Here is a 26,757-nt window from a genome sequence, read left to right as displayed (position 1 = left end):
AGACGGGAATTTGGGGTGCGTGAGACGCTTCATCAAAAATTTCCTTTTTTTATATATTTAATAATTCAAATTTGAAATGGATATGGATAGAAATAAATTCGACAGTTACCATTTGTCCCATTAAAATATTATTTATTTATAGCCATCATCAAAGTAAAGTATAAATTAATAATCGGTTTATAATATTTTATAAGAATTTATATATGGTAATTAAATGACGAAATCAAAGAAAACAATTAAGGAAATGAAATTTCAATGTTGTCATTTCTTTCTAAATGGAACTAAATGGAACAATTTACTGATTCAATGAATCAAATAAAAATAGAAATAAAGTTGGCTAATTTAATAATTTAGTAACTAAAAATAATATTACGAACTTTTTTTTTTCTCTATTTTTTTATTAAAAGTAATATAATTTTCCATAAAATTTGTTACAAAGGACCTAAAATATTTATTATATTATGAAAAAAAATTGTCAGCATAGATAATTATAACTTAATATTTCGGGATCTTACAGCCAATCACATTGGTTGTCTTTGGGCTCGAAATATGCACCCCATGTTTGTGCCAGCATTGACATACTGTAAGAGGGCTAACATACAAATCCTCATCATATTTCATTTCTCGGACCACCGCTATAAAATGAGAACATGGATTGGGGCTTCTGGCAATCACATTCAACCTTCTTGTTATTCTTAACAACATGTTTATACCCCGAAATCCCTCCGAGTATACTCTAGTTTTGGCTGATCACGCATTGCATGAATTTTTTCACCCCTTACCATGACCTCATACACCCCATCTACCTTACCTTAAAGAATCGCAGTCATGGCTAGAGTTTTGTTGATACGCTTTTGCGACAAATCACTTACTTTGGTGGACCACAACTGACTATGCTAAAGTGTCATTTCAGCTTTGTTCGGCTGTTCAAAAAACTGACATTTATCTTGTAGAATGTGTCATCCACGACAGCTGCAACTGGTAATTGCTGACTTAGTTTGAAAGTGACTCAGACCCATTTTTTTGTCATTATTTCTCATCAGTAACCTCCATCCAATGCTTGATAGGACTTCTCTGAACATAAAAGCTCATCTTCATCATTCAGGTCCCTCTAGTTTTCATCTGTAATCAAATAACAAGGTGGTGTAAGAACATGAAATTTAATATAATTTAACAAGGTTCATCTTTAATCAAATAACATGAAATTTATCATTTTTTTCCCAAAAAAAAAAATGAAATTTACAACGGTTTGTATGTTTTTTTTAACAAAATACAACGGTTCATATTTAATGGCATTTAATCGAATATCAAATTATATATGTTGTATGAAAACTTAATACACAACTAAATTAGATATAAAGAAAAAAAAAAAACGTCTATATATTTTTTTTAATATAATTTCAAAAGGTGCTATCATAATTGTTATGATAATCCATTATCAAAATATCATATAATCCATGCATACTTTTATGTCATATTACATATGAACAATATGCATGCCACTAATTATTAGCATATTTTGATCTAGTGCTCGGTCGAGATTGAACGGATCAAGTCTGAAGGTGGGTGTACAATGGAGGCGACTAATAGTCAACAGCAAGTCTTCCAAATAGTAATAATTAATAAATATCTATATTTTAGAAATACTTCTCTAGAGGTGATTGGGACTCGTGCATGTATATATAAAGGAGCTGTCTGGATTGCACTAATGTTTTTATCCATGTAATTAACCAGTAGAATGATATTAGTATTATACACGTTAGAGCAGCTTCGTAATGCTACGTCTCTAAATTTCTTTAGGCCTTTTCTCTTTTAATTCCTTTCATGATTTTTACATGTCGATAAAAAAAAGCCCTTTAAAGTGGGCAGGTGTTACTGTGTTAGGCCATCATTAAGCTTTTGTTAACAAACAAATTACTCCAAGATACAAAAAGAAGAAAAAAGTAATCGTTGATGGTGGGAAACTTTTTTGACAAATAATTTATTTTCTTTTTTAAGAAAGATGGTGCTTTACTTATGTTCCCGTGTTGATACGTCCAAAGGGTATGGGAAAAAACTTTATCTTCAAATACATTTTCGACTTAGATTGCAAGTATACAATCTTACCGTGTAGTATATTATCGGGTATCGAACCACAAGGAGTATGGTGAATACTATGCTTAAACTTTAAATAATAAATTTCAGAAAATGAAGAAAGTAAGTGCAATAAAGTAAATGGAGGGGGTGTATTCTAACGATTCCTAAGGTTGGGTTCAATACCCAAAGAAAGGAGTTTGAAACAATAATTGTAAATAAAAGTAAAGAGAAGGAATTTATTTGCTTTCAAGATTTAGAGATCTAGGGGTCTTTGGTCTACAATCCCTTGCTAACTCTATTAATTCGGTATTTGTTTGAATTCATGTATGATTTGACGAGGTTTTTAAACTAATATGTTATTAAGGGTTGCTTTCGTAAATTAATAACGTGCCTAGGTAATTCAGACTTCTCGATTAGGTCCCTCACCCTAGCTACCTAGACCCATTAAGCTCTTGTTAGTCTCTCCTCTCCTCAAATATTGATACTTCACAATTAAGTCCATCATACCAATACTCAATTCGAATTGAGATGTCCTAATTAGGGTTTGGCTTCACGGTTAGGTCCTTCACCAAGTTCCTAACCTTAATTTCTATAGTTCCGGCTTAGATTAAATTGGTTACAATCTTAATCTAAACATAGGGTATTTGCATTCATAATTTGGTACTATCCTATTGATCATAATCAATTTTGGTTCTTTCGAATTCAAAACGGGATACTACAATTCAAGTACTAACTATGTAATTAACACAAATGATTAAATCACAGAAATTAACAATCAAATCCCATAAAACAATCATAATAAAAACAAATAACCGAATAAAATATAATTAAATAAGTTCATGCATTGACCTAAACCCCTAAAGAGAGAACTACTCTCTCTCAAAGAGATCCATTACAAAAAGTTGGCAAAGTAAGAAGAAATGAAATAAAAGAAGTGATTACACCCTTTAACAAATCAAAAACCTCTATCTTACCGAATCTTGCTCAGGAAACCCTTCTTCTCCTTGCTTGAAAGCTTTTCTTACTTCATAATTTATCGCTAAGTATTGTGTGTGTGGAGAGAGAGAATGAGATAATCATTTGAATGAGAAATCAACTCCTCCTTTTATAGCCAAGGACTATGCCCAATTAAGAAGCATAGTTATGAGGTGAGTGGGTGCTATATTCGAATTATTTCCTAGGTTGTCTTGTCCATATTTAGCTGTAAAACACGTCCATGAAGCGCCAAAAATAGAAACCGTGTTGAAACTGTGTAAATTTGGCTTTCTGCGGGTCCAGTGGAATGGCTGATCTGCACTGCGTATGGTCTCACCCGCACTGAGTCTAAGTTTCCTTATTTAACTTCTGCGAATTATTCTGAGTGCGGGTGGAACTGCGGATGGATGACCCGCATTGCGTATGGATACTGCGCTTTTCTGAAGTTTCTGAAATCGGCTAAGTCTTGAGTGCGACTAGGCTCATCCGCACTGGGCTAGGGAAAAATTCCTGCTCAGAGCTTGGATGTTGGAAATGCGGCTAAGTACCCAGTGCGGCTGCACTGATCCGCAATGCGTGTGGTTGATCCGCACTGAGAGGTATTTTCGCCATTTTTCATCATTTCCTGCAATGAAAAACCAAATAACTGCAGTAACTTGATTCCAGGTGTATTTTAATCACTTTATATTATAAATACAAAATATTTGCGGTTGTTTTATGATAAAATCTAGATCAAATGTGTATATAATTTATGCTTATCACGTGTATGTTGGTAACATTATAATGCAATATATTACATGAATATTCATTAATATTTAATAGATCCACAAAGAAATCCACTAATAAAAGAAAGGGGATCACTCTGGACAATTTTGAAAATGATTTCTCGAATCATTTTAAATAAAGTAAAACAAAACTAAAAATTAAATTCATAAGTATGTTATTGGATATAAATAGTCTGATAATCAAATTTTGTATGATTTAAATATAGTTTGATGATGGATTAAAAATTATTAATTTTGAAAATTTGAAATTTCAAGACACTCTATTATACCGTAAATTATATACAAAATAATATAATGTAAATCACTAATATACACATATATTTTTCAAACTTAAACTTCTTTTTGAAGATTGTTCATATTGTCAAAATTGAAAATTTTAAATTGATCACTCTTATCAAAATAACTTAACTCTTCAATTTCATTTTTTTCATGCACTAATTTTGAAAAGAAAACTCAGCAAAATTTGATGTTTGAATTTTGATTTTAGGCAAAGGGTAAAATATTTCAATATTTTAGATAATCAATTTTTGATTTAGTGGTAAAAAATAATGTCTTTGGTGTGAGAGTTACTGGTTCGAAATCATGATTAGAAATCCTTTATAGACATAAGAACTAATTTGAAAGGATTACATCTCTATCTTTTTTAAAAAAATATTCAATTTTTAGTGTGTTCTTTATTTCAACGAACTTATTCGTTAGAATGCTTATTAAAATTAATTATTTGCAAGAGTGTTTGCCACAAAATAAAATATTAAAAAAAAACATTTAGAAAGTTATTAATTGAATTACCTTGGGAAAAAAAATCATAGTAATAATTGTAGTGGAGACAGGAAGCATTATATTGTCGATTTAAAGATAGCTTTCGTTAATTAACATCATAAAATAAACATCAAACACGTAATTCCACATATATTGAGATAATTAACACGTAATTCCGTGTAGTTTTTCCTAAAATAGGAAGACACATATATTGAGGTAAAGACGGGAGGCTTGATGTGTTAATAAATGACAAAATAGACGGTTGTGCATTGTGCAACGCAAAGTTTCACGGTATCCGCACAAAAGATTCGCTACTCTTTGTCGAACTCTTAACCGAACACGGAAGAGATCGTATTTCAATGCAATGTGATTCAGCAAACCACGCAACACCGCCAAAGAATATTTTGAATGCTTTCAAATGAGAGACAATGCGAGTGAAACTTCCATTTTGTTCGGAAATGCAATGTTCATGTGTTGGTTTGCATGCCACCTAGTAGCTCTTGAGTTCAAATAAGAATGAAACATCAGACCACTATTTTGATTTATTTCGATAATTAGCTATGGCATTCAAATAGAACAAATTTTTAGTTTAAGAAGCTCATCTAGTAGCTATATTCATAAGGGGAGTGCTATTTTCAGGTCAATAATTATAATTTTGAGAACTGAGAAATTTTTTTCTCTCAAAATATCTATTTTACTCTTCATTTATCTCTTTTACATCAATCTAATTAATTAATACAGCTAATAAAGGAAAAGTTAACAAAGAAAGGTTTTACCTCTTGAGAAAACAAATCTGATTTAAATTTAACTGTGTCTTCTTTTTTCCTTTCTCCTTCCTGTATCTTCTTTCTCTTTAGTTGAATCCCATCGTACCAGTACAACCTTATGGTCTAAATAATAAAGGAGAAAGAAAAAGAAATAAATAAAAAAAAAATATGTTGAAACTGAGATCAATACCAAAATGGTACATAAATGTGTAGTGACTAGTACATATCATCACAAGGCACAAGTACTTAAATAAGAGATCGAATCGTCTGCCCCTCTGGGGGCAGTAATTTCCTGCCCCCAGAGTCACTGTTAGTGGGCCCCCAGTTCAAAAATGAACAGTGACCGGCTGTTTTTAACAGTGACCGGTTCCAATTGCAGGGATAGAGGGGGCAGGATTTTCCTGCACCTCGGGGGGCAGAGGATTTGAGTTCCTTAAATAAATGCAGTTGAAGTGTTGAACATTATGGTCAGTGCATCAGAGAAGACAATGGTAAAACAAATCATTAAATAATACTTCGTTTTCCTTTCCTTTGTTATTTGCTATATACATATAACATTTGTAATTACCAATGATTCATAATAATGGCTTGCATACAAATACCCATATAAGAACATATCATCTCTCAATAGAGTAATACTAAAGCATTTTGCACTTTTTACTTAGTACTTGAAAGCCACAATTTATTCATAATTCTGAATTACTTTGCATTTATTAACAAATGAAACTTAATGAGTCGATCAATAATGATGACATAGAGAATAAAAAACTCAGCAAGTTAATCATATTGAGCTCCTAATGTCGTTCTAGTAGGGTATTGATGAACTGATTCTGGTATGAATGGCTCAAATCAATTTCTGCTGGCAAGAATCATTTTGGTGGAAAGATCGGCTTAAATTCAGATGGCAGAGTTTTTTTTCTGGGCATTTTTTTTTTCAGGTCGAATTAAATTCACTTTGGTTTTCAGTACATATGGTGGAACACTGCTCATTTGCCACAGAGATGTATAGAAGGATGGATATCACAACAACAATGAGAACACACACCATTGATGCTTTGTTGCAAATAACAAAAAGGCTAGAGGAACATTACTGGTAGCGATGTTCGTAATTTGGAGAGAAAGATGTGCACGCATATTCCAAGACATCAACAAAAATCTGGAAGAATTGATAGAGCAACTGGCGTATTTGTTACAACGCCATGGACAACAGGTGGGAGGAATATGACTTTTCAGTATATTCCATTTTTTGTGTTTTTTTATCCGTTTATTAGCTTTAACTTTTTCAGTTTACGTTTATTTGTAATTTCTTTATTTTTGCTTTTTAGCTCAAGTTTGTTTCAGTGACTTGTGCTTATTTTCACTTTTTGCAACTACAAATCTTTTGTAACCGCAATTATCAATCAAATATGGGTTAGACTCTTATTTTTCCTCAAAAAAAACATGATACTTAGATATTCAATACTGGTTGAGAGTACTAGTTGGGCAATTTTACAAATCCGAGTTAAGGGCTCATTGGTGTAAAAGTCATGAGATGGGATTTTCAATACGGTTACGAGTACCGGCCGGGCAATTTCCACTTAGTTAATGGTTTATGGATGTAGCAGTTTTGGGATGGTGTATGTACAATAACATGTTTCTAAATGTATGCTTACAGACCATTTTACCAAAAAAAAAAAAAAAAAATGCAATTTGGCTTGATTCGTGGCAAGGGATGCCTAGAGCAGTAAGGTTTCACAAAAAAAAAAACATATTTTTTTATCTCGGAATTAGAAAAAACCTTTCCTTTGTTAATTTTATCAATTAATATATATACATGTAAGAGAGAGAAATGAAGAGTAAAATAGATATTTGGAGAGAAAAATTTCTCTCAGCTCTCAAAATTGTAATTATTGACCTAAAAATAACACTCTCTAACTCATAACTACAAGATCCCTATATTAATTAACAATACATGAAAGTTCGCCTAAGGTCTTGGGTAGTGATATTAAAACTACTAATTTTTTTTCTTAACACAATCTTATCTAATTATTTTACTATATAGACAATTTTACCCTTCTTTAAAATTTTCTTTAAAATTTGATTCTCTCTCATATATTACCACATTTTTTTCCCATAAAAGTTATGTTTAATAAAATATGTTATTTGCTTAAAATTTGTTTCTTTCTCTCTCATATTATTATAGATTTATTTCCTTAAAAGTTAGATCATTTATTTTCGTCACATTGTTTAGATTTTAAAAAAAAATTACTACAGTGAAAGATTTTATTATATTATTAATATCTATCAACATTATATATATATATATATAGGTTGGCTAAGATCAAAGTGGTAGTTCCTGAGCTTTGGTGTTACCAATTCGTTTTTCAATTTTTAAAGTTCAAAATATCGATCCGAACCGTTCAAGTTGTTCTCCATATTAAATTGTGCTTGGAGACCAAATTTTACATTTTTCTGAATTTTTTTACTATTTATTAAGCCACTTTGAAAACAACTGATCCAACGGTGGCTTCTGATTTTACTGTTTTGTTAAGCCACCGTTGGATCAGCGATTTTCAAAGTGGCTTAATAAATAGTAAAAAAATTAAGAAAAATGTAAAATTTTGTCTCCAAGCACAATTTAATATGGAGAACAACTTGAACGGTTCAGATCGACATTTTGAAATTTAAAAATTGAAAAACGAATTGGTAGCACCAAAGCTCAACTACCACTTTAATCTTAGCCAACCTCTCTCTCTCTCTCTCTCTATATATATATATATATATATTAAAGTACCACATAACACTACAATAAAAAAAATTACATCTATCAAGCCAAATTTAATAAATTGTTTTCATTAAACTTAAATTGATAAAATATTCTACAAATTCTCAATATCATATTGACAAAAAGTCAATCTAAATCGATATAGCTCATTAATTTGTTTTCTATTAATATTACGAACATGATAACCTACAAAGAAAATAAAATCCCATTAATAGATAACTAGCTCATGATATTACAATCAAAATATTGTCAGAATAAATTAACCTGAATCGTTTGTGATGTCAGGCAATATATTATGATCAATAGTATTATATGAGGTGCTTTATATTAGAAGGTCCACTTTGATGTTAAGACTCGGCAATCTCAAAATATGACGGATCTCGTCGAGTCGAGCTTAAATTATTTTTCTTTTTTAACCTTAATATCTTAAATCTATCTAGTCGTATAATTGGTTTAGAAAAATTGGACAAGCACTCATTATTTTTTTTTCTGACAATCTATTTTTTTTTATTAATGGGCCATTCCACGTACTCATCTTGGAGCTCTTTTATTAGTTCTTTCATTTCATCACTGTCACTATAAACCAAGTTATCGGTAGGAAGTGATCTTAATTACAAAATATCAATAAATAATTTTTCTAACAATCTTAATTAAAATAGATGTATAGATTATAAACATCTAATTTAGAATAAAAAAAAATATAAAAATTAAATAATATATTTGAGTTGGATCGAAGTGCCGCCTCAACTCAGTAGGCAAAAAAAAAAAAAAAAAACCATGTCAAATTGGTACTACGTTTCTGACAAATATATATATATATTTTTTTTATCATTTTTGGTTGATTAAAATTTGAAAAGTTTCGAATAATAATTTTTTCAGAAATAAAGCGACTACGAAGAGACATTACTTGATAAATTGGACAAAAAATATATATATATATATATATATATTTACCAAAGAATGAGAAAGTCATTAAATCCCTTGATATTTAAATGGAAAGTTGAGCATTGTTCTCGAATTGGTGGTTGAATTTTGAAATAAATTTTTTTGTTTTTTTTTTTTGGATCAAATTGTGTGTCATAATATAAAAAAAAAAATACAAGAAAAGAGTTAAATACATACTTTGACTTGATTGCTTGAAACTTGAATTGAATTGAATTGAGGTGTTTTCTTGTGTAAATTTTGTAGCTTTGCTATGAGAAAAAGGAATGTAGAAGAAAGATACATCAATGCAAAATAACAAAAAAGGAAAAGAATATCTATCGTTTATGCAAATCAAATAATTAATAAATGATCACTATATTAATTATATTATGAAGCAAATATGGTAATTAGAAAGATATTTAAAGAGGGTTAAAATTGTCTATATATTAAAATATTTTAAAGATGTTGTGTTAATATAAATATGTGTGGTGTGAATATGTCTATTCAAGGGCTTCCTATAAAAGAAAAAAACAATACATGAAAGTCTCTTTCTTTTCTTTTTTTTGAGATAGAAAAATGGAAGTCTTTAGCCTTTTAATTTTCATTTTATTTTCATAAAGAACTCCTCATCTGAATTTCGAATCTATGGCCTTCTACATGAAATGTATTGCCTTTTGTCAAAGTAGGGGCAGTTGAACGATTTTCATCAGTGTAGAATAAAATATTATCGAATCAGATTTAAATAGTTATTTGAGTTCAAATTCATTAGATAATCAATTACTAAATAAAACATGGTAAAAATAACAACAATTAATTAGATTTCTAAGACCTAAAAATTCAATATACTAATTAAAATTAGGGTTCTAACTTTTAAGACTTAAAAATTTAATCAACCAACTACAAATTCAATCTAACAATCAATTACGATTCGAAGACCTAAATCCAATCTAAAATTTTAAATCAAATTTCATTTCCATAAGATCAAAATATATAAAAAAAAAATGAGAAGTCTAAATTACCACAGAGAGAGAAAGAGAGATGCAAGGAGGCAGAGAACTGCTAACTTGTTGTGATGCCTGGCAGAGAGCAGCGTGTTTCTACTTGGTTTTCTTTTCGAGTCGGAGAGCACCGTTTTCATTGCGTTTTTCTTTTCGATTCAGAGATCGGAGTGGAAAGTAATTAATTTAGGTTTTCTTTGGACTTGGACTGTTATAAATTTTAGATTCACAGTGTAGGGTACTTTTTTTTTTTTTTTCAGAATAGAGCAAGGGCTCAAAACCTAATCCTGATAAACTCTACTCTGCAATGAACTGCATCCGTCACTGAACCAAAAGATAATTTTTACATGAAATCCAATTCAAACAAGCACAACTTTCTTCTATAAAATCTTCCTCTTCAAAAAAAAAAAAAAAAAAAACACAAGGACTGCTAAAAGACAGATTAATTGGTAAATGGAAAACATATTTGGATAATTTTCGGACTCAAATTTGGATTTTTATTGAATAAGAGAAAAATATTTTGAATACGGGTAATTTTATTAATTAGTAAATGGATCGGACATCCGATACTATCCGGATCGTATCTGATGAAAATATCAAATTTCATTTTACATATAAACATATTCCATAATATAATACTAATATCATTTTATAACCCTTCATTTCTTTTTCCGAAATTCAATTTTCTTTTTCACAAATTTTCATATTTTCATATTTATTTGTTTAAGTTCATATGACTCAATTATCCGACAATTATTAGTTATGTATATGTATTTGAATTCGTACTCATAGATTATCCATTTCATATCTGTTTAAAGAAGATTTAGTTTTAAATTTTGATATTCATTTACAATCCATATTTATATTTATATTTATATCTGCTTACTAAAAAGTGGATACGAATTTGATACCGCTCCGAATACGCTCCGTTTACACACACTAGAAAAAGAAACAAACGAACAAAAAATAACAACATATTCTAGTTTTTCCCTTTTAAAAATACCTCCTTTTTAATGCCCTTTCAATGCATCTGCATCAAGAAAAAGTAAACATAATTACAAATAAATTAACAACCGTTAACTTCCCATCGTTTAGTTTTCAGATAACAAAAGAGATCCATAAATACCAACAGATTCGAGTTTTGTCCTTCTCATTGCATGCACTTAATCTCACAAAAGCAGGAAGATACAAAATGGCTTTATCAAGCATATGATAAGTTGAATTCCACCTTGTGGTTACATTCAACCACAACACTTGTGAACTCATACACATTCTCTAAGTACGGTTCTTTTTGCTTATGTGCCTTTACAAAAATGGGTATGTGCCACTGTTCCCTTCTAAGTTCAAGAATTAATTATAACAAATCTCGATTAGAAAACTGTATTATATGAAGCTTGATGATCCGAGACCCGGCTCGATCAGACCCAAATTGATGCTAAAACCCGAAATTAAGCTTATAATGAACAACTTGAAACCCGACCTGGCACGTCAGATTGCCACCTCCAGACGTAGATTACTCTGGCTTATATACTTTGCTATTTTTAGGGCCATTTTTTAAAATGATCGAAACGCTGAAGGGTGAAGTCTAATTGAACTAAGCCTAAGGTCAGTCTCTACCCTGTCAATAGTTTCACAAAATTCCCGCTAGAATTTACAAAGGCTCGTTAAATTATAAGCCCAAATATAAATTTCGATGTTTTAATTTTATCCACAAGTTTGGCCCTTTGCTTTCTTTCGAAAAGTCTATTATTAATACCTCTTTCATAATAAAGCTTCTTTTTTTGCCTTGTCTTTTATTTTTGAAAATCAATGGATAGTGGCAAACCTTTGCTATTGCCTTCCCATTCTTCATACGTTCTTTTAATACGATAATGATTGCTTTATTAATAAATAAATAAATAAATAAATAACCAACTGTCAAATTGAATTCGATTTCCATTAAACTCATAGAAAAAAGTTCAAGATTAGATAAAATTCAAAAGAAATTAGTTTACCATAACACACAAAACGAAGACTGCTCCAACATACTAATATAATTAAAGATAAAATGCATAAACTAAATATTATATAAGCAAAAAAGAGAGAGAAAAAAAATCTGCATGTTAATTAGTTGTCCCTCTTTGATACTTGAATAGGTAAACCGCCTTTCATGCGCAGTGTAAATGAAAGCACAGTCTCTGGTGTACCCTCCTTTCCAACAACCTCAACCCTAAACCTCTCGAACACACACGCGACAATTGATTTCATTTGTATATATGCCATTTCCTTACCTAAACACATCCTCGGTCCGGCATGAAACACCGGGTACTTAAACGGGTTTTCAGGTTTATAAATACCATTCTCCAACCACCTCTCGGGTTTAAACTCGTTACAATCCTTACCCCATAAATCCTCAACACGACCCATTGCATAAGCGCTATATGAAATGAACCATCCTTTACCAACAAATGTACCATCTGGTAAGAAATCATCCTCTTTGCATGATGCCGAATCCATGGCAACTGGTGGGTATAATCTCATTGACTCAGTAATTGCTGCATGCAGATAATTCATTTCTCGTAAATCATCATAATCAAATGCCTCAGATGTAACTTGGTTCTTAAAGCGTACTGATTTGATTTCTTCTACTATCTTTTTCTCCACATTGGGTTGAGTTGATACAAGCCAAAAGAACCATGTCAGTGCTGAAGATGTGGTCTCACGACCTGCTAGTAAGAAGTTTGATACCACATCGCGTAAACATTCATCACTATGGTCGTCACTAGAAGCAAATCTGGAGAGGAGATCCTGCTTTTCATCTAACAAAATTCTCTCTTTCTTTGCTCGAACAATATTCATCGTGTAACCATGTACAGTTGAGATCAATTCTTTCATTCGTTTTTCACTCCCAATATTGAAAAACTTCTTGACCTGCCACATGAACCTCAAGGGACTCATGAATCTTTGTAAGGCAATCTCTTGTGCCTCACCAAAATCTTTCATAAATTTTGATTTCTCACCAGCATATCCGTCCTCAGTAAGACATGCTGGATCTTCACCAAATGCCACTTTGCATATATTATCAACTGCAAATCTTTCGAGCACGTCTTGCATGTCTATAATTTGATTTTTTTGGTTGACTTTGTGAAGGAGTGGGAGGAGGCGGTTCACAATTTCGGTTTGCACCGTCCCCACGACAAACTTGCGAAGGGAACGCTTACTGAACTCCAAGCTGGCGGCCTTTCGCTGCCACAGCCACTGTTCTCCATCAGAGTTGAAGATACCGTGGCCAAAAAAATCTTCTAGCATGGACATCATTACTTCTCCCTACAATCATATTTATTGGAGCTTTTGCTTTAGTAAATTTTTATTGGTCACATTCATTTGGATCGACAAAATTTATATTGTTCTAAAGTAAAATTAAAAATTAAAAATTGTCTACTTATTCTTTTTTTTTTATCCATGAAATTGGAAAATTAAATTTTTTAGCTATGCATATATTTCTCCAATAATTCCATAATGGGTGCTCGAACTACAAGGCTATTTTAAAAAATTGAAGCTCCATCAGTAAAACTGTAAAAGAAGGTTTTTTTTTTTTTATGATTATACCCTAATTGCCTCTTTTCATGTATTGATGAATTTGGACAGTAAGCATATACTCACTACAGGAACAAAACAAGCTAATAGCTATAAATGCGAGGTCGCTTCTTTTGTAAAATTTTAATCGATCACTTCCTAATGGCAAAAGTTTCCATCCAATTGATAATTTATTAGAAGCATTCATCACCAGGCTACCTTTTGTTACTTTTTAGCATATCATAGACTATCTTAAAAGAGGGAAAAAGCAATCATCAATTAGTAGAAGAGGAACCTCACTTTTGGATAATTATCGAAGTTGGTCTTGATAATGTGCTCCACATTTTTGGGGTTAGCAGTGATCACCCCGCCAACTCGGCCGAAGGTTGTGAAACTCATAGTGTGAGTTGGGCTCCTCACAAGGATCTCAGTCGACCAGTCAAGGATTCGGTGACTGTTTTTGATGAGATGTGGGACATAGCCAAGAATCGGGTAAGGTTTGAGCCCATACATGTTGGATTTCTTCTTAGGATCTTCATGGTTGAAGAAGAAGAGATAGAGGAGGAGACTCAGGAGAGGGAGGGAAAATAAGAGCAAGGTTGAATTGAGAAAGGGAAGTTCCATTAGCCTGTTTTCTTGGTGAGTTTGAAAGAGTTTAGAAATGGAACACAGATTTTATTGATTTTATTTTGTGTCCGTACTAGATTCTTTGGATCTGGGCCTTGATCGGGAAGTCAACTTGTATGGGTTTGGAGAAGAGAAGGGTTGTGATATTTTATTTCAACTCGACTTAGAAATTTGAGTTAACTATTACCCAACTTGGAAAGACAAAAAAAATGTAATGGTGATGTTTTTTGAATAATTATACTAATTTTCTCGTCCTGTCCTCTATTTTTTTCCGCATTCTCTCATCAATATTAACTTCCTTAACAATTTTTATTTTCTCATTTATTCTGCTAATAATTTCTATTTATTCCCGCATTAAATTAGACTGTTATTTAATAACAATCCTTGCATTAATTATGCTGTTCTCTAATAACAATCTCCGCATTAATTATATTGTCCTAAAATAACAATCCCTGCATTAATTATACTTTCATTTAATAACAATTCCCGCTAACACAAAGTATGTATTCATTTAACATAAAATATTTATACAGGTAACATAAAATACTTATCCATATAACATAAAGTATTTATTATTATGCTTGAGAAATATTTATCATTGATGTTTTAGTAAAAGTTGCAGCTATGTCTGTGAAATATTTATATATGTAACATAAAATATTTATCCATATAACATAAAATATTTATCATTATGTCTGAGAATTATTTATCCATGTAACATAAAGTACTTATCCATGTAACATAAAGTACTTATCCATGTAACATAAAATATTTTTCATTATGCTTGAGAAGTATTTATCATTGATGTTTTATGATACCTCGCATATTTAGCCTATATTTGACTTGATTTCGTACCAAATTCACGTTCTAAATTGTCAAAATCATGTGCATTTCATTGATATATCCTTAGAATTTGGTACTGCTGAGAGTTTGTTTGTTTTCTGCAGGATTGGAGCAAAATACACGAAGAAACGGCGTTTTTGGACTCCCTGGTACGACCCTTACCAAGTTTGGTACGGGCCATACCAGACTTAGCCGATCCAGCCTTTCTCCCATCTTGTACGGCCTACCCTTACCAGGCTTGGTACGGCCCTTACCAGGATTGGTACGGCCCTTACCAGGTTTGGTACGGCCCTTACCAGACTTAGCCGATCCAGCCTCCCTCCCATCTTGTACGGCCTAGCCGTACCACTTTGGTACGGGCCGTACATAGATGCCGCCTGACAGAATTCAAATCTTGGCAGAGGCTATTTAAAGCGAGGGATCTCTCCATTTTCGGGGATTCCATTCCATTCCAGATTGAGAGCTCAGAGAAAGAGAGCAAAGGAGCAAGGAGAGAAGAAGAAGGAAGAGGAAGAGGCGAAAATCGACGGATCAACCTCTTCTCCACTCCCGATCTTCGATCTAGTTCTATCATGCCTCTCTTTATCTCTTTATTTGTATTTCTGGACAGATCCATGACTTGTGAGTAGTTGATCATTGTTTCTAGGGTTTGTAAATGAATTTTCTTGATTTGTGTTGCTTTTCTTGATTTGGATCTTGTATGAACTCTTTTGATTGTATTGATTGTGAATTTGCTTGTCTTGATTGATTTGTCTTGCTGTGATTGCATGTGGTGTGCCTATAGTGGTAGATCAACCCTAACAAGGTCATGTGACCATTGCCTTCTCTCAACCAAACCAATCTCTTTAGGTAGACTTGTTCGAATTGAAGCCGAAAGGTTGAATTCTCCCCTAATTGACAGATTAGAGGATACCTTAGATCTCCAATCAATCAACTAGAGGATCTGGACCAAAACACGAGAGTTGAGGTTTAGAAACCCTAGAAGGTGAAGAATTGATTCCAAAACCTAGATCTTGGACCAACAAACGAGAGTTGAGGTTTAGGAACCTTAGGTATGGTCAATTGAACCTTTCTCAAGAGTTTTATACGAGGTACCAGCAAGAAATGCATCAACTCGAACTTGTAAGCTCTGTTCTGGTACATCAGTACGGGTCTTACAAGAGTGGTGCGGCCTACCCGTACCAAGCCCCACACGGCTTGGTTGGACCAGGTTGGTGCGGCCTAGCCGTACCAACTTGGTAAGACCCGTACCACTAGAGGCAAATCAGAGATGAAGTCTGAAACCTTTGAAACATCTTTTATCCTAAATCAAAACACAGTTTATACTTTCCCTTGAACAGTCACTATTCTATTGCATTGTTTGATTGCTTGAATTGATCCTTTAGGAATATTAAATACCAAAACTCCTTCTTTCTCACTTCTAGTCTTTAGTCAAAGATAAGTGAGATCTAGAAAAAGAATCCGTCCCTGTGGATCGATACCCGATTATACTCCTCGATAGGGTTGTGCACTTGCAACCCTAATCGGAAGGTGTAACCGCGGTTTTAAAAGGTACGCTCCCAAGCGTACCGAAACTTGAGTTGCGCTTTCACGCGAGCATTTTACTAAAAGTTGCAGTTATGTCTGAGAAGTATTTATCAATTTAACATAAAATATTTATTCATGTAGCATAAAGTATTTATCATTATGTTTGAAAAGTATTTATCATTGATGTTTTACTAAAAGTTGCAGCTATATCTGTGAAGTATTTATCCATGTAACATAAATTATTTATCCATGTAGCATAAAGTATTTATCGTTATGTCTGAGAAGTATTTATCATTGGATGAGGGGATTGTTTATTTAATTGTCTTTAGTTGTGCGGGGACAATCAAAAATTTTTTTTTTTTTTTTGTGCGGGGATAACTAACAAGTATTTATGAGGAGATTGTTTATTTAATGGTCTCTAGTTGTGCGAGGACAATTCAAAAAAAAAAAAAATTGTGCGGGGACAATTGATGGATTGATTTATTCAGTCATAAATAGAGATCATTGCATAGAGATTAATACTTTGCAAATTCAAGATAAATACTTTGATGCTTCAAGTTAAATACTAACAATTTATGCAGAGTATTAATGATTGAGCAGTTCTCTCATGACTTTTTTGACAGTTTGTGCAGGATTTTTTGCGGAGTTAAAACTTCCAAGATTGTTATCAAGATCCATGTTTTTTATGATAGGCACCCGCACCGCACATGGAACTTTAATGTGAGATTTGGTCTTTTTGTGGCACAGTTATCTCGGAATAATATCCGAGTTTTCTATTTAAATTGATTTCCATTTTCTACCCATTTAGTATGGTATATATATCATAGAATTTCTTTTGTCATAAAAGATATCATTTTACCGGCGTGTTAATAAACATTAAGCATTTGGATTTAATCTACATGCCACAGAATACCTGTGTTTCTTCAGTAGTAGCCGACCAGTGAGTCAGTGACCACACTTAATATGGAATGCAATTAGTATCCTCCGTCAGTGCATGTACCAGTACCAGCTTCACGCCTAATTTGACTGTATCTGATGACTATCGGCTAGTTTGTCTGTTATTTGGACACATGGCCGGTCCTGGGGCAGGGCACCCAGGGCGATGGCCCCGGGCCCCAGGATTCAAAGGGCCCCAAAATTTTTTTAGTATGTATATATTACAAAAAAATTATTTGTATATATTGAAAATAAATAAAATATTAAAAATCAAACTTTGTATATATAAAAGCTCTAAACTTTTCTATAAATAAAAATGATCTATTGGCATATTAATAAAATAGTATATATATATAAAGGTAAGGGTGTAATTGGTCGGATACGAATTGGATTGTGATCAAACTGTATCTTTATCCGTTGTAATTTTTCAAATACGGATGCGAATATGGATAGTCTCGGATACGGATACGGATCGGATATTAAATGTATACGAATATGAATTATATATCAGACGAATATGAATATAATTCGGATAATTAAAAAAATTACTAATATACATTCGAGTAAAGTATAATATCTAAATATAGTTTTTTTTTTTTCATTCATTAATTAGATCTAATATTTTTCATAATAAATTTGTTGGATACAAAACATACATCATATTACTAAAATATTAGTCACTATTCATCTCATAATGTTATATTGTTAATCAGAATATATCAATTAAATATCAATAGTGTTTTTTTCTAAGCACGTAGGACAAAAATAAAAAGAGTCTTGAACCAGCTACATTAACGATCATATATCAATACCATGCAACTAAAATATATTTTTTGCGAGAGAAAAAACAAATTTATGACGGTACTCTCTCGCGAAAAGTACCGTCGCAAAAAAAAAGAGTTGAAGAATGAGAGTAGTTCGTCGCAAAAAGTCATTTTTTTTATCCTCGCGAAAGGTGTCTCATTCTTGTTGATTATTGGTATTTAACAACTCATTTCTTGTGGAGTAGAGGTGTAAATGGTCAGATACAGATAGTTACGGATAGTTAATTATTAAACTGTATCCTTATCCGTTGTAACTTTTCGGATACGAATACGGATGCAGATACAAATAGTTAATTATTAACCTGTATCCTTATCCGTTATAACTTTTCGAATATGGATACAAATACCGATAGTCTCGAATACGAATACAAATCAGATAATTTAAGTAATTTTTCGAATTCAGATCCGAAAGAAATCGGATAATATCTTATTCATTTACACCTCTATATAAAGGACTCAAACTTATCTCCTGCCCCGGGCCCCAAAATCTTCAGGACCGACCCTGTTTGGACACATGAATTGATTCGATCATTCTCTGTTGGGTCTACTATTTCTCATTGAGAAATTTAGATACATGCCCATCATAATTTCTTAATTTAGATATTTTCCTATGAAAACTTTAAAATTAGTTATTTCTGCATGTAAGGTGTTTGACAAAATTCCCAAACTACTGGAATTTAGATTGTACTTGGTCTCTTGTCACTTATTTCCAAGGTTCTAAATAGCTAGCTATAGTTTTTTCGGACCATAAACGCTAAGCTATGAGATAAAATTGTGCTAACTCAGCTACGACCGCTATAGCTATAATAGCTGACCGCTATTACCGCTATATGAGACCCGCTATAGCTACCGCTATGCTACATGATTTTTTTTTCAATTTATATGGACTTCTGTACTTCAATTCTTATTTCTAATGCTACATGGTCTTCTACGATAAGTATACTAAACCAAACTATATGCTTCTATTTTTATTTGTGATTTATTCTATCATTCTATATTGAGAAATATTCAAATACTAATTCTTCATTTTGATTACTCTTTTTATAGCATTCATTTGTAAAATTATTATTGTTCGTTTCAATTGAAAACTGATTTTGATTATTATTATAATTATAAAATATTTAAATATGTATATTGATTTCATTTGCCTTATAAAATTAATTGCTCTTTGTCTATTATAATATGTAATACCATGAAGTATAAACTATTAAATAATATTACCTTTTAGATTTTTTTCCTTCTTATTTGCGTAATTGATAAAAAGTATAGACTTAGATTAGTTGTCATTTAGTTGTTACATCAATTCTCTAATATTGATTATGTTGATAATTAGTAGAAATATAGAATATAAAGTTTGAAAAGGAAAATCGCTATGTGTGATAGCTTCCGCTATAGCTACGCTATTCGCAATAGCTTTTTTTTTTGGTCTCCCCGCTATGCCGCTATAATCGCTATTTAGAACCTTGCTTATTTCAAAAAAAAAAATTTGTAGTTGGGCTTAATTATGTCCATTTCTCAAGAAAATATAGATACACGCAAGGAATAGTGAATTACTAAATATAAAACAAACAATGAAAACCAGAGTGGAAACCTCAAGTTTTGTAATGACATCCTATTACTATATCAGTAGAAATACATAATAAAACTATATTTTTCTCAACCAGGTCTGTCTCAAATTAAAGAATATCAAACAAATAAATAGAATCATTATTTGTATAATTAAGATAATAAATAAATATCAACAACAAGCATTAATTTGATAATATATTATGTTCTCTCTTTGAGAACTTGACTGGCAATCCACCTTTCATCTTTAGTGTTCCCCCTACCAAGTACTCAGGCAACCCCTCCATCACAACTTCAATCTTGACTATTGACTATTTTTCCCTTATTTTGTTTACATATTGACTATTTTGCCCTTATTTAACTATTTTACAAAGACCTGAGACGCACCACCACAGGCGCAAGGAAGAAAGTTGTCTTGCAGCAAAAATACTCAGGTCTAATGCTTATTTGAGACGCATTACGCACCAGAAGGATGTTTGCATCAGCACAAGATCATACTGGTACTGTGGTACAATTGACAGTAAAATATAACAAAAAAAATGCAACTGAATATTATAACAAAGCTAATAGGAAAAATAGAATGTTGAACAAATACAAACAGCTTCAATCTTTTTAAAACAAAAAAATGAAGCAATGTTAAGAACTAGAGAAACCATATATTAATGAAAGAATAATAAGGTCTCTAATTACAAATTTTGTATTAATAAAAAAGAAAAGTTTTTATGTACAAAAGATCCTATCTCCAATTACAATTTTCCTTGAATACCTGTACGAGCTTTTGGTACCAGCTCCACTATTTCCTCCAATTACCAGTTTTACCCCCTAGCTCACACTATTTACAAATTCTGGTACCAGCCTGCTCACACTATTACATCAACTAAGATCGGTTACTGGTATCCGTTTGCTCCCACTTCAAGGCTGCGCTGCACTGTGTTATGTCAAACTGCACCTCCTGAATCAACCGGTCTACTGACCTGATCAAACTGCGCCTCCTAAATTTTGCAGAATTGAAGTGTAAAATAAATTGGTACAGCAGACAGTTCAATACCAAGAACCAGTAAAAGCTTACAAGTATCAAGATAAACTCGCTCGTACAGTAATCCCTGATCTATACTCAACTTTATAACAGATTAGTGAAAAGAAAGAGTACCTTCAAAGATGTGAATTGAGCACTGAACTAATAAAAAAACTGCACTTACTCATGAGTAAGCAAACGCAGCTCAGCCAAATAACTTTTTTTATCCCACGAGTTAAGAAATTGTGATCAAAGAGTTCTGTATATGCTGCTAATATAATTTTAAGTACTCATGTTTCACATGTAAATTGGCTGCAAACGAAGACAAAAAGGAGTTGCATCTTCTTTTATTAATAGAAGATCTAGTAACTGTTTCCTGTGTTGTGGCAGATGTAAATTGAGCCAAGCATTGTGAACAGAAGGAACAAATTTATTGGTACCGAGTTGCTCTGTTAACATTCTCGTCAGACATAGACAAATTATCAAAAACACCAATTTAAAGCAAAAAGACAACACAGGAAGAAAAGGCATTTAAAAAAAAGAAAGAAAGTACTATTATATGTACCAACCCATTCTTTTTACCAGAATAATGATTTCATATAATTGATCAATGAAATATCTGAACTTAGAAAAGTATCTTTATATATATCAAATCTTATCCTATTTCTAGCCCACTAAATATATAAACAAATGTAGCAGCTCATATAGCAAATGTAAGTATCACAACTACCAGCTATATCCCAACTTACCAACTGTTTATATATTTGTACCAGCACCATACCATACCATACCATATTGGTACACAGAGATAGGAATGCTACCTTCTAAAAACGAACAATTTGCATTTGAAACTGATTATGGTGTAATAATAATGAAAGTTTTTATAAATGATAGGCACAGGGAACTTTAATGTGAGATTTGGTCTTATGTGGCACACTTATGACTTATTTCGAAATATATCCGATTCTCCCCTGCTGCACGCGCCACCCTCTCTCTGCAACCTCTGAATATCCAATTCTCACCTGTGTCTTGGCGGTAAAAATCTGAATTATTTCTTGTTGGGTTTTCTTCCTTGTTTGCCTTATTAGGGATGTATTATTGGTATAACCGTATAAGCATATATGCTTATGTTTTTCCTTAGCCTTCTACTATTGAATTGAGAGCTTCCACAGTTTTGACTATAAAATGGAAAAATAAGTATGCTGAAGTATATAAAAGTTGCTATATAGCATTTTCTGAAAAATCAAGGGCTGCTTTGTAGAAAACAAGTTTTTGGGTATAAATCAGGGCTTTACTGCTGATTTATAGTGGTACAATTTTGTACAAAAGGGTCAGCAAACTGGATCAGTTTATTTATGTTTATTCTATTATATGCGAGGGACTGATAAAAGAAGATGTATCACTGCTAATTTATAGGGTCAGAAAGCCACTATAAATTGTATCATCTAAATTGTGCTCCTTTTGATTTTCTAATTCTTATCTTTCTCTTACTTCAGGCCACTTGGTCGGGTCTTAGTTGGAGACTCAATACAAGTTTATTGGCGGTTGGCACTTCAGGGTACAAATCTGATCAGATATACTTCCTCTTCCTGACAGATAGCACACTTACTAAGAAATGAGTAGTGATATATTTCAGATTAGGTTTTCTGTTTGCTTTGTACTGGTATGTACCAGCATATCCTATATAATCATGTTAAATTCTGTTAATTTTTTGTCTGAATTGAGAATCTTTATAACTGCTTTTTGCTGCTGCATTCTTCAACTTTGATTCTAATTTTGCAGTGTACCAGCACTACATCTAATGCATCTATACCAGTACTGCAGTTGTTTGTTGAAAATAAATTCATTTCATGGCATGATTTTTACTATGTAATGCTTCTTCATGAGTTTCTTATATGCATAAACCAAATATATTTTGGGCATGATGCTTCGATGCTGACAAATACATCACTGTTTATTGATAAATGTTAAAAATTATGCATCACTGATATATATGGTCCACTTAATCAAAGAGAGAGAGAGAGAGACTTAATACGGGCAAGTAGAAACAGATTATGACAAAAATTTAGATTTGTGATTTTCAAAAGCTTTGCAAGAGAGAGGCCTTTAGAGTTGTATTTGCACGGTTTTCTAAGTAAATTTCACACATTTTGGAAGGGTTTTTGTTTTCTGTTGTTGTATTGGTTAATCTGATAAGCTTTTTGCTCATCACATATTCAAATTCTGAAATATTGTCCTAAATATTAAATAAATATTAGTTATTTTTTATTGTCCTAAACATTGTACTTACTAAAACATTAACACATTTACTTCTAAAAATTAATTAAGGCATAATATCGAAATATATGGTACTAAATTAAATATTAAAAAAGTTATGGAAAAATTGAACTTTTGAGTCATGACTTAAGTAATAACCTCAAACCAAAAAAATAATATCTTTAAGTCGTACTTAAGTAATAAGTTCCACCACATAAAAATAGAGTAAGCCCCCTTTACTTGGAGTAAGTAACTTAATCCTCCTTATCATTAAGTAGCAACCAAGCATGCCCATAATTTATTTATTTTTTGATAAAAATACCATTTTACCAGTATTTTCAAGTAAACATTAAGCATTTGGATTTAATCTACACTTGAAATAGAGTGCCATTAGTATCCTCCACTCGAGTGCATGTACTGGCTGCATGCCTAGTTCGGGTACCTGATGACTAGTTCGGCTGCTATATGTACATATGTGTTGATATAATCCTATTCAGATGGTAATACTTTGTCATCCAATCATTGGTTTTGTTCTCTGTTGTTAGATATCAGTGAATAGAATTTTAACTTGGTATATATGGGTATTCGTATTTGTGTTTTAAATGAATATTTCATTCCTAATTTTGATATTTATGGAACTTTTGTTGCTAATTGCTTTCAATCTCTTTTGGTACGTTAATTGTTACTGGTTTGTGGCACCAACTGGTACTGGAATGATATTAGCCGTTTAGGTCTGCATGTAAGGTGTTCGAGGAAATTCTCAAAATACTTCAAATTAAATTGTACATAGACTCCATGACATTTATTTTAAAAAAAAATTTTGTACCTATCTTAATTAAGTCCGTTCAGGAATATATAAGAACAAACAATAAGAACTAGCTAGAGTGGCAATCCTCTAGTTTTTGACGACATCCTATTACTATATATATCAATAACTTCCTGTACATAATAAACCTTTTCCCTCACTCAGGTTTCTCTCAAATTTAAACCATATTAAACAACTAAATAGATTCATTATTGTTATAAATAAGATAATAAATAAATAGCAACAACAAACATTAATTTGAATACATATTACGTTCTCTCTTTGAGAACTTGACAGGCAATCCACCTTTCATCTTCAGTGTTCCTCCTACCACATAGTCTGGCACCCCCTCCATCACAACTTCAATCTTGTACCTTTCAAACATGAATGCAGCAATTGACTTCATTTGTATATATGCCATTTCTTTTCCCAAACACATTCTTGGACCTGCGTTAAAAACCGGATACTTATACGGGCTTTCGGGTTTGAAAACCCCATTCTCCAACCACCTCTCGGGCTTATATTCCCTACAGTCTATCCCCCATATATCCTCCATCCGACCCATGGCATATGCGTGGTAACTAACGAGCCATCCCTTTTTGACAGTGGTCCCATCTGGTAAAGTGTCATCTTCTTTGCATGATAGAGTGTCAATTGCCAAAGCAGGATACAACCTCATAGCTTCAGTTATGGCAGCATGGAGGTAGTGCATCTCTCTTAACTCGGCATGCCCAAACATTGCACTGGAGGAAGTTTTAGTGTTTCTAATTGATCTTAGCTCCTCTAGAATTGTTTCCTCCACATCAGGTCGGGTCAAAGCAAGCCAGAAGAACCATGTCAGTGTAACTGAGATGGTCTCACCACCGGCAAGTAGAAGGTTAATGACAAAATCTACTAAATTATCCATAGTGTGTTCTTCACTCGAGGCGATGTGAGATATGAGATCACTCTTGTTATTCGAAGGTTTCTCTATCTTCTCATGAATTATCATTGTTACATGGCTCTTGATCTTCACAATAGATTCTGTCAACCTTTTTTCACTCCCAATTTGAAGCCATTTCATACCCCTCCACACAAACTCAACAGGAAACCGTTTTAAAAGGCAATCGACTGCCTCAGCAAAAGATCTCATTAATTCGGAACCCTCTTCAGCTAGACAAGCTGGATCCACATCAAATACAACTCTGCAAATGTTATCAAATCCAAACCGCTCTAGAACATCTTGCATGTCTATTACCCCTCCCTTCTCACTCCTTTTCTCCACAAGGGGAATGAGTCGGTCTATGATCTCAGAGTGAACCGTGTCCACCACGAAACCACGCAGAGAACGATTCGTGAAAGCCAAGCTGGCAGTCTTACGCTGCCAATGCCAGTGCTTGCCATTAGAGTTAAATATTCCATGACCTAAGAGATCTTCTTGCATGGACATGAAAAAATCGCTCTTTGGGTAGTTTTCAATTTTTGTTTTTAGAATGTATTCAACATTCTTCGGGTTAGCGGTTAGGATGCCGGTACAAAAACCTGCGGTTTTTGAGACCACTGTATGGGTCGGGTTATCGATCAGGATTTCAGTCGTCCAGTCAAAAATACGGTTCCGATTTTTGATGACCTCAAGCATATCACCGATAAGAGGGTAGGTTTTGTGGCAACATGTAGTGGTCTGTTTCTTTGGATCTCGATTGAAGAAGTGATATAATGTCAGAATAAGAATGGGGATTAGAAAACATGAAAAAACTAGAGAAAGATCCATACTTACTTTTCCTTTTTCAAATCACTGATTGGATTGGATAGGTAAAAGTGTGAGCTTTGCTTGAGCTTTTATAGTCCCAGCTTGTAATTAACGTTTCCTGAGTTGCGGGTCAGAGTTTTGTTGGATTCTTCATGGTCATCTAAATTTGCAATTTCCATTGCTTAGTGGGGAAGGCTAATGATGGAGTCCGATATTTTGTGGGCCTTAATAATTGACTGTAGAATTTTCAGAGTTCACAAAACTGAAATATTGACTTTTCCATAATTCACTGCCTACCACCTGATTTCTGATGGAAGACTTCGTTTCATAATCTGTAAAAATTTTAACATATTAAATCAAAATATTAATCTTCTGATTATTTTTCATTGTGCATTATATTACTACTTCTCTGTAGTCATCATTTATGACATTGTACATATTTATTAAGTAAGATCAGAGGTTAAATTTCATACTCTTCAATGAATAATTTTAATATGCTAGAATGATGGAGAAAAAATGATATTATTAAAATCGACAGAGATCACTGAGGCAAGCATCAATACATGTTTCTGGTGTCCAAGAATCAATGAAAGTTCAAACCGTCTGATTTTTTCCAAATATTTTCTGTATCCAAACCAAACAAAGTGTCAACATTTGTATCGTTTCTTTATTTACTGCTAGTGCAATCGTGTCGTCACTGAATTCACTGCCGTGCAAACCTTCTCTAATGACAATTTAATATCCATTAACTGCTCTGGCTTTCAATAGTTGGAGTAGGATATTGAAAAAGCTGGGTTTTATTCTCTTGTTTGTTTGCTGGAGAATAGAATCTTGTATCCATTAACTTGACCAGTCTCGGCCCATTTTTCTCTTGGGTCTATTGGGCTGGATATGTTTTCTTGTATAGTAAAAATGTGACGAAAAGGCCCCAGGCAAAAGGCTCTAATAAGCTGAGAGGAGTTCTGCGACTGAGAGGTGAGGTCCGAGGTTCACCGCCGATCCATCGATCCATCGATTAAGAGCAGG

General features: G+C 32.7%; 1 protein-coding gene and 1 pseudogene across 2 annotated transcripts; both read right to left on the bottom strand.

The window, feature by feature from the left end:
- Window positions 1-11,963: 11,963 nt before the first annotated feature.
- On the bottom strand, window positions 11,964-14,350 carry LOC144576167 (cytochrome P450 CYP94D108-like). Its single transcript, XM_078326456.1, has 2 exons — window positions 13,904-14,350; window positions 11,964-13,354 (listed from the first exon to the last, which is right to left on the bottom strand). The coding sequence occupies exons 1-2, from the start codon at window positions 14,225-14,227 to the stop codon at window positions 12,155-12,157; spliced, it is 1,524 nt and encodes a 507-aa protein (XP_078182582.1). The 5' UTR covers window positions 14,228-14,350; the 3' UTR covers window positions 11,964-12,154.
- Window positions 14,351-24,056: 9,706 nt separating this feature from the next.
- Window positions 24,057-26,294, bottom strand: LOC144576207 (cytochrome P450 CYP94D108 pseudogene; annotated as a pseudogene). The gene has a single exon (XR_013518617.1). The product of XR_013518617.1 is annotated as a cytochrome P450 CYP94D108 pseudogene (transcript).
- Window positions 26,295-26,757: the final 463 nt, after the last annotated feature.

The sequence above is a fragment of the Carex rostrata genome, chromosome 2 (assembly GCF_964058835.1).
Source record: "Carex rostrata chromosome 2, lpCarRost1.2, whole genome shotgun sequence".
In the NCBI taxonomy this organism is placed as follows: domain Eukaryota; kingdom Viridiplantae; phylum Streptophyta; class Magnoliopsida; order Poales; family Cyperaceae; genus Carex; species Carex rostrata.
Note: the sequence above shows the minus strand (reverse complement) of the source record. Positions and strands in the feature narration are given on the sequence as shown.